The 9,342-nt window shown below is 41.7% G+C and overlaps 1 protein-coding gene across 1 annotated transcript in view; it reads right to left on the bottom strand.

Moving 5' to 3' along the window:
* Window positions 1-418: 418 nt before the first annotated feature.
* Window positions 419-9,342, bottom strand: part of si:dkey-156n14.3 (zinc finger protein ZXDC) — a 124,229-nt gene continuing 115,305 nt past the window's right edge. Inside the window, exon 10 of the mRNA XM_037678688.1 lies at window positions 419-1,060. Within this exon, the coding sequence (XP_037534616.1) occupies window positions 977-1,060 (84 nt within the window). The 3' untranslated portion in view covers window positions 419-976. The remainder of the gene's footprint in view (window positions 1,061-9,342) is intronic.

Here is a 9,342-nt window from a genome sequence, read left to right as displayed (position 1 = left end):
TGAATTGAGAACAGGTTATTTTAGGTAAAGGTTTACTTACAGCGCCCTTAAACCCCCAAAGTGCATAACCATTACCGTAAATAAAGACAAATTAAGTAAATCTAAAATGGGAATGAAGGAAACACCTTAGTTGAGACAGGAATTAGCTAACACGTTGAAGGTTTGCGTGAAGCTATTATTTACATCAGTGTTCTTTACCAGGTCACTGGTCAAACATTTCCATCTTCTTGACCTCTGGGCGTTCAGTTTGGACAGGCCTCCACTTGAAAACTGGACCGTTGTACGGACGGCTTCAATATGGCAGTGTCACCTGCAAAAACTGTTTCTCTGTTGTTTGTCTATAAAAGATTCATTGATAAAACAAATAAATGTGCTGAGAGGGACATTTGTCTTTTTTCCTCCTCCCTTCAAACTGTGTTTCATTGTTGTGCTTACCTAATACATAAAGTAGAAATTACATCATAATTTATTTTAAAGTGAAATAAATACATCTCTCAGTACTATTTGATTGTGCTTTGATTCTTTAATTCGAGTTTGATTTGTCCATTTTGTAAACCAACAACTATCAATAAAATTAAATTATAAAATACCCCAAGAAAGTAGTAGCTCTTGTCAGGTGTCTCGTGTCAGTGAAAGTGTGCACAGCATGAGGCATGTGCAAGGCAACTGGTGTGCACACAGTGTGGCACAATGGAACACCAATCAACAACACAAAGGATGCTTCTGCCATGACGACGCACCCAGCTCTGGCTCTGGTACAATCTGGACTTTGCAAACATCTGAAGGTGCATCATATGTGGACACCAGCGTGCACAGTCAACAATCAAATGAAGTCCATGTCCCTTCATCAGCAAGCCAGGGCTTGGTCAAATTCTCCAGGTCTGTCTGCAGTTCAAACTGGATACAGTGACAGAGCCAGAGAGCCATCTCTGGATCAGATCTTAAAGTGAACATCTTGTTGGAGAACCGAGAGGGACTACTCCAAGTCCTGGAGGTTTATCGTGCTTCCTGTGAACTGGGACGTATCAGAACCGTTGTCATCTGTCATCACCGACGTGTCCTGCAGGAAACAAGAACAGTTTCATTCTGAACAGGTTAGTCTGGTGATGTCTGGAGTGATGCTATCAGATATGATCAAAAATCTTCATGCATGCTAAGCTAAAGGCTAGCCAGACAAGTGTTCATTATGTTTCATTTTTCAAGCTTTGATACACCTGATAAGTGTTTTTATTGCCATCATCACATGCAGTGTGTCAATACTAAAAGGGGTTACATCAGCTAATATTAAACATCCACACTTTTGTATGAGTTTTAGTTGGTCACTGTTTTCTTAACAGTACTATGTTCTTGTTATGATATCAATGTGTGTGTGTTGAACTTCAACAGATCATGTATGAGTTGACGCTGCTGAGGCTCCTGAATGCAACAGTCTGCCTGATCAGCACTTTATTTGTCCAAATATTTACTAAACTCCCACTGGACTCACACACTCAAATGCCTCAGCACTTCACAACATCTCTTCTTTTCTTCATCCTCCATGACTGATGTCATAGCTGATTAAGTGCTAACTATTAGAACATCACTTCAAAAACCACCAGATACCCCTTTAAAGAAAAATGTGAAGTACATGCGCATCCTGTTCACACACCCTTCAAGCTCAAAAATGTCCACAAAATGTTTACTTTCATTTGTTTCTTTTTGCCCCCAAGCTTGAACTGATGCTTAAATGAACTACTGTCTGCCCCAGGTTTGAAAACACCACACATGTGGCTGAGTGGTTGGAGCAGTCATCCTTCAATGGAAGAGGTAAGGGTTCAATTCCACCAGCAGTCACATGTTGAAGTGTCCCTCGGCAAGACACTGAACCCCTCATTGCCTCTGGTTTATTTATTTACATTTTTAAACTGGAAAAAATTAAAAGAAATGGGGCCTGGCTCAGCATTTTTGCTGTTTTACAGCAGGTTCTTGTTCTGCAGAACATAAAACACACAGCTATCCAGCATCACCATACCATACCATACCATACCATACCATACCAATTTATTTATAAAGCACTTTAAACAGTGACAAAGCACACCAAAGTGCTGTACAGGGACAAACAGAACAAGCACACAGCAACAATTACATAACAGGACACCAAAAAGTAGAAACCAACAAAAACAATAATGGATAACAACAACAACCGCAACATGACCAACACAGTGTGATGCACACAGACTCAGCACAGATCACACAGTGCTGAAAGCCAGGGAATAAAAGTGTGTTTTTAAGCAAGATTTAAAAACTGTGAGGGAGGGGGCCTGTCTAACGAGCAGAGGTAACTCATTCCAAAGTCTTGGGCCTGCTAAAGAGAAGGCCCTGTCACCTCTGCGCTTGAGACGGGTTCCTGGGACTGTTAGGAGCAACTGGTCTGTTGATCTGAGAGAACGTGGTGGGACATACGGCTGGAGCAGATCAGTAAGATAGGAGGGGGCAGAGCTGTTTAGTGATTTATAGACATACAAGAGTATTTTGAATTTGATTCGAAGGTGAACCGGAAGCCAGTGTAGGGAGGCCAAAACAGGTGTAATGTGCTCTCTTTTGCTTGTGCTGGTCAAAAAACGGGCTGCTGCATTTTGGACCAGTTGACGTCTAGCTATGGAGGTCTGACTGATACCAAAAAGGAGTGAGTTGCAATAGTCGAGCCTGGATGTAATGAATGCATGAATTACTGTCTCCAGGTTATTTTTGGACAAAATGGGCTTCAGCTTAGACCAGGGGTGTCAAAGTCAAATGGATGGAGGGCCAAATAAAAAATTTAGCTACAAGCCGAGGGCCGGACTGATCGAATGTTCATTGAAATTTTTTTAAATGACGCATATAGTCTAGTGAACCTAATTGAACCTACTGAAAACCTAACAAATATATTTCAATATGATCAGACAGATAAAGCAATATTTTCTTATGGCTCTGTCAGTAATCTTTAATTTTCAACAGACACAAAAGACAAATTTCCTTTATATAAAAATCCCCATAACATGAACATTAAATGAAAGAAACCTGTATTATTCAAGTCACCATCAGTAGCCTATATTTTCTATTTTAGTGGGCTAAATTTACTTCAAAGAAAAAAATAATAGCAATTTTCTATCATCCACTCAACTGAAATATTTTTAAAATAAAATTGGATTGAAATACAATAAAATAAAGTGCAAAAATCTATTAATCAAAAACAACACTTTCCTCAAGGAGAAGTAACATGCAGTGAAAACAAATATTAAACTTGAACTTTTAAACTTGAACTGAGTAAAAACTAAATATGTGATTGCAAAGTAATGTTCACTTGTTTGAGGTTGAGGGTGATACTTGGTGGTGTCCCATCTTTTCCACAGTTCATCAATTTCGGGGTAAGGCTCTGAGCTGAGGAAATCCTCAGAATTGAGTGAAGGTGTTCAGCAGTAAGTCGACTTCTGTGTGATGTTTTGTTCAGGTTCATCAAAGAAAACAAAATAAAAATATATTATATTATAAAATATTCAGTTCCCCCTTTCTAACTTTGGCAAATAAAGAGCAAATGTTTCCAAATTCACAGGACTAGTTGTCCATGACGAGAGGAATGAGCAGAGTTAAGGACTTTTAGCAATAATAATTTATTCCCATGTTGTGGGGGGAGGGGGGGGGGAGTTTATTTCAGGTAACTAATACTTTCAGGTAACTTTGGCCACAAAAAAGAGCAAATGTTTCCTAATTCTCAAGGAGTTGTGTGTGATGATTGAACCTAAATGTCAAGATGATTAAATAATCACCAAAACATTACTGAGTGTGTTTCAGGCTGAAATCTTGTTCCACGTACTTTGAGGTTTAAGCATTTTTTTCTCCTTAAGAGAAATAAGAGAGAGAGAGAGAGAGAGAGAGAGAGAGAGAGAGAGAGAGAGAGAAAACAGATATTAAATGCAAAAAAATAGCAGCTAGAAATATCTGTTCTTCAATAGTGTGATATTTTTCATATGAACGAGATTTACCAGAAAGCCTATATTTGTTTTCAGGAAGTTTAATTTTTCGTGTCCTGCTCTCACCAGCTTCCATCCTTCTACATTAGCAAGAAAAAATTATAAATATGCATGATATGTTGGTGGCTGACTCATATTTGTCAGGCTAAAATGAACATGACCAAAGTTGTAGATTCTCTCGGCGATTAAAAAAAACAAAAAAACAAACAAGACCAGGTTTTTTGTTGTTGTTGAGGTTTTCATTTATTTATTTACCAGGAGCTGTCCATTAAAATGAAAGTTACAACCGTGACACGATTACGTGGACTCGTTTTACCGAGAAATCTATCAGATGAGCCGTGAAGACGGTCGGAGCCGCCTCTCTGGTTGCAGTGCGCGCTCCCGACACAGGGGGAACAGATTTTCACAGGGGAACAGAATTTCGCACAAGACCGGCTTGCTGCGGTCTGTGGGCCGGTTCTAATAAGAAATCAAGATCATCCCAAGGGCCGTAAAAAACCTTCTCGCGGGCCGGATGTGGCCCGCGGGCCTTGACTCTGACATATGTGGCTTAGACAATCGCCTCAGCTGGAAAAAGCAGGATTTAACAATCATATTTACATGATTGTTGAGTTTCAGAGAAGGGTCAAGTATCACTCCTAGATTAGTGACTCTTTGTTTCACTAACGGTGACAGAACGGATAGGTCGATGCAGTGGTTGGTGATTGTGTCATTGGGAAAAAACAGCATAACTTCAGATTTCTTCTCGTTGAAACTCAAGAAATTTAAAGCCATCAAATCTCTGATGTCAGCCAGTCCAGTCCAGTAACGGTTGAATAGAGCGAGTACCGTTGAGTCTGAGGGGGAAGTAGATTTGGCAGTCGTTGGCGTAGAAATGAAAAGGTATGTTATGTTTCCTGAAAATAGCACCTAGTGGCAGCAGGTAAAAAGAAAATAAAAGAGGACCAAGGATGGACCCTTGCGGTATCCCCCATTTAAGCGCTGCCGAGGCTGAACTAAAATCTTTGATGGAGACACAAAAGGACCTGTCAGCAAGGTAAGATCTAAACCATTCGAGGGCTGACCCAGTGATGCCCACCCACTGCTCTAACCTCGCAATGAGGATCTCGTGGTCGATTGTATCAAAGGCAGATGTGAGGTCCAGTAAGAGAAGGAGCACAGAATCACCAGCGTCTGTGAATAGGAGAATGTCGTTAAAAACCTTGAGTAGAGCAGTTTCAGCGCTGTGGAGAGGTTTAAAGCCAGACTGGAATAGCTCTAAGATGGCATTATCATCTAGAAAGCATTTCAGCTGGGACTCGACTATTTTTTCCAGTAGTTTAGCGACAAATGGGAGTCTGGAGACAGGCCGGAAGTTGGACATGACTGAGGGGTCAAGGCTAGGTTTTTTCAGGAGAGGTTGGACAGCAGCATGCTTAAAAGTTATTGGCACCACACCTGAGGCTAAGCTGCTGTTCACAATGCCAAGAACAGGAGGGCCCAGAACAGGAAGAAGCTCCTTAAGGAGTCGAGGGGGGACAACGTCAAAAGGGGAGCCAGATGGCTTCATGCCGCACATGACCTGCTCCAGGGAAGACAGAGAGATGGGCTCGAAGTGGTCAGGAACAGCAACACAATGAGATGGGATGGACGGATCATGAGTAGGTGGAGAAATGAGTGCCCGGGTGTTTGCAACTTTTTCAGAAAAGAAATGGAGGAAGTTTTCACACAGCTCAGTTGAGGCTTCAAGAGGTGAAGGTTCACTGAGGTGTAGAACTGAGTTCAGGGTGGAAAAAAGGGCTCGAGGGTTGTGGGAGTTTGAGGCAATTATTGCAGAAAAGAACTTCGATTTGGCGGCTTTAACTGCCTTCTGATAATGACACCAACTCTCCTTTAGGATTTGAAAAGAAACCTGCAGCCTGTCTTTCCTCCACCTGCGTTCTGCTCTCCTACACTGCTGTCTAACGGCTTGAGTGACGTCATTAAGCCATGGTTCTGATAAAAGTTTTGTTTTCCTGGTTTTAACGGGAGCAACACATTCCAGAATATTTAAGCAAACAGAGTTAAGCTGAGAGGTTAGCTCCTTGGTGGAGAGAGACACAGAGCTGATTGATCCTCTCAGAGCTAAAAGCTTCAGTAAAACGTGCAACAGTGAAACGGTTAATGGCGCGTGAAGTACGTGCAAAATCACATGACTTAGCAGTAGGACAAGGCGGGATGATATCAAACAAGACAGGCATGTGGTCTGAGAGAACGTTGTCACCGATTACCAAATTACAAACAGAGACATCACGTGTTAAAATGAGATCCAGAGTGTGACCGTGTTGTTGGGTGGGACCATTTACATGTTGAGTTAAATTAAATGAGTCCAACAAATCAAGGAAGTCCTTCACTAATGGCTTCTTCTGACAACAGACGTGAATATTAAAGTCACCAACAATAATAAAGTGATCATATCTTGGTGTGATGTAAGCCAGAAAATCAGAGAATTCACTTATGAAGTCCTTGGAATGAGGGGGGCGATAAACAATCGCGCACAGAACGGGAGGAGAATGTCCGAGTTCAAAAGCACTCAGCTCAAAACTGGAGCAGGGCATGAGGGTGGACAACTGTTTACAGGAAAAGTTTGATTTAAATACAGTTAATATTCCACCACCCTGCCGACCTGATGGCCGCGGGGCATTAAAGCACAGACAGTCAGGAGGTAAAAGTTCCACCAAGGCACTTGAATCACCCAAAGGCAACCAGGATTCCGTGAGAAAAAGAAAATCTAGTCCCTCGTCTTTAAAAAAAGTCATTTAGGATAAAAGTCTTGTTGGCAACAGACCTTGTGTTGATGAGACACGTCCTGATCTGGTCCGACACAACCAGCCATGGTGGGGGTGGTGCGCGCCAACGGTTGCAGATTTTCAAAAACAGTGCCTCCAGGACGGTCCAAGCGCCGGGCCGGTAGACAACACCCATATTTTCCCTGGTCCGGTCACGTAGGAAGCTGGCTGTGGAAACGTTGACCACGCAGAGCTTTGAGTTTTACCAGCCGGCCGGCACGTTTTCCCCGGCGTCTGAAGCGATATCTCCGAGAGGGCAGGCTTGGGGCCCAGCGTAAACAAGCAGGCACGTCTGCCAGAAGGGGTGGAAGAGGGGGGGGTTCCGAGTCACGATCAAAATGGTCCGAATCAGCGACAGCAGATACAGACAATCGAAGATCGAGGAGCTGTTGTCGGTCATACACAAGCAGCGAGTTGATATCCCAGACAAAAAACGAAAAAAGCAGAAATAATCCAAACAGTATCGTCAGAGGTAGATTAAAGGCCATGTACACGGGCGCCATCTTTTCGATCACATAAAATTAATAGACACAGACATACTAAATTACAAAATACAAGAATGGCAGCTGTGATTGCAAAAGAAGGTGTCCAACAGATGATGCACGAGTCTTCTTAAAAGTGGGAATGTTGAGATGGACTTTATATGTTGTGGAATGTAATTCCATGCTTTAATATAAACAGAAAAATTATCTCTGGCCATAACAGTTTTTAAAGGCTGGTAGTGGCAAGTGATGTGTGTCCCATCGGTGTATGAATGTGATAAAGCACTGATTAGTCTCTACTGATTCAGATTATTTTTGTAGAGATGTAGTAGAGTGCTGTATGAGTGTGTGTGTGTGTGTGCGTGTGTGTGTGTGTGCAGTAGAGTAGGGCTGCAACAACGAATCGATAAAAAAATGATGATTAAACGTGTTGGCAATGAATTTCATTATCGATTCGTTGTGGCGCACGACTATGTGTCTTTCACGGTGCTGCGGAGCCACATTGTTCAGCTGCAGTGCATTGTCAATGCTGGCTGACTGAATAAAATTTGGAGAAAAAAAACCTGAAGTGTGAGTTGAACAGAGCGAGGGGGAAGGAGGAAGCAGAGCAAAGGCGGTGTTTTCAAAGGAAATTAAGTACATTTTACAAATGACTGACGCAGAGAAAACTGTTTGACCCGAGTCCTCCAAAAAGTGTGGGAGGACTTGACGCTTCACAAAGATAAAATCTGCAAAACATGCAGCTTTGAAAAAGTGACGGCACGACATGGGAGAACCACGCGGATGAAACATAAACATGTCGGAGTAACGAGGAGGATGAAGGAGCTGAACAGCTGATACAACGCGTCTCACTCCAATCTCGTGTTGGCAGGTGAGTCTCTACAACATTCACATTTGTTCTGTTTCCAAGTGAGAAAACATAATGTCAGTCTCTCTGGTAGCTGATGCTGCTGCTTGTTTGTTAGCTGAATAATGACAGTGATAGAGAATGTGTGTTACTTTTTATTTGGTTTAATTGGTACAAGCAGTGTTTAAATGTGATTTATAAATAAATCTAACACAAAGATAATAATTTAATGATTAAGCTTCAACTTTTAATTTGCTGGCAAAGTCTGAAGGCACTGCAGGTATGGCAGGATGATTTGCATTTAAATAGGAATTAAAGTAATTTATTACATCTACTCAAATGTGTGTAATTAAGTATTTTATGTGTGTGTGTGTGTGTGTGTGTATGCATGTGTGCATGTTTAATTGCTCTCTGAGCTACTTTTGCCTGAACCTAACACTGTAAAGCCTGGTATCCACAGGTCTGGTTCTTGTTGTAGCCTGTTGTGTCCGGTTCTGGTGGGACCTCTATTTTTCTGTCTCCACATTGCCTATAGTTCCCGTTTAGTGGGCGGAATGTTCACCTCTAGTGGGCGGATTATTAATATCAACGCACCTTACCAGCTGGTGGCGGTAGTGCTACATTAAGCTCTTTTCTAAGCACCACTAACATGCATTAGAAGAAGAAGAGCCGGTAAACAACACACAACCAAAATGGATGACCTCGATGAACTTGAAGCAGAACCAGCCGCGCAGCCCGTCCCGGTCGCTGTCCCGCAAGATGGAGAGCAGGGCCAAGGTGTCAGAGATGCTCTGATGGACTACCTCATGAGCTGTAACTTATTCTAATTCCACCCCTTAATCTTTTTTCTACCTCCCCAGCCTTCCTTAGATACAAGTGAACGTTAAAGTGTTGATTTGAAAATAAACATGGATTAATAATTATTCTTGTTTTTTTTAATGTACAGACATGCCTTATTACCAGGTTCGTGTAAAAATGGCAAAACAAACACTGCTGCTGTGCTTCTATCACATATGCTGCATTTTTTAGCGGCTGAAGTTTTAGAAAAACTGTATACTATTTAATTTTTGTTTTTAACAAAGAACCAAAACCTACAACAAGAACTTTATATTTGTTTATGCATATATACATTAATCTATTTTAATATTTATATATATATATATATGTCTTCAGCCAGAGACTTCTTCAGATCCCTTGTAAGACAGACCGCTACAAGA

Source organism: Nematolebias whitei, chromosome 7 (genome assembly GCF_014905685.2).
Source record: "Nematolebias whitei isolate Nwh7 chromosome 7, NemWhi1, whole genome shotgun sequence".
NCBI classification, from domain to species: Eukaryota; Metazoa; Chordata; class Actinopteri; order Cyprinodontiformes; family Rivulidae; genus Nematolebias; species Nematolebias whitei.
The sequence above is the reverse complement of the archived record's forward strand: the minus strand, read 5'-3'. Positions and strand labels throughout refer to the sequence as shown.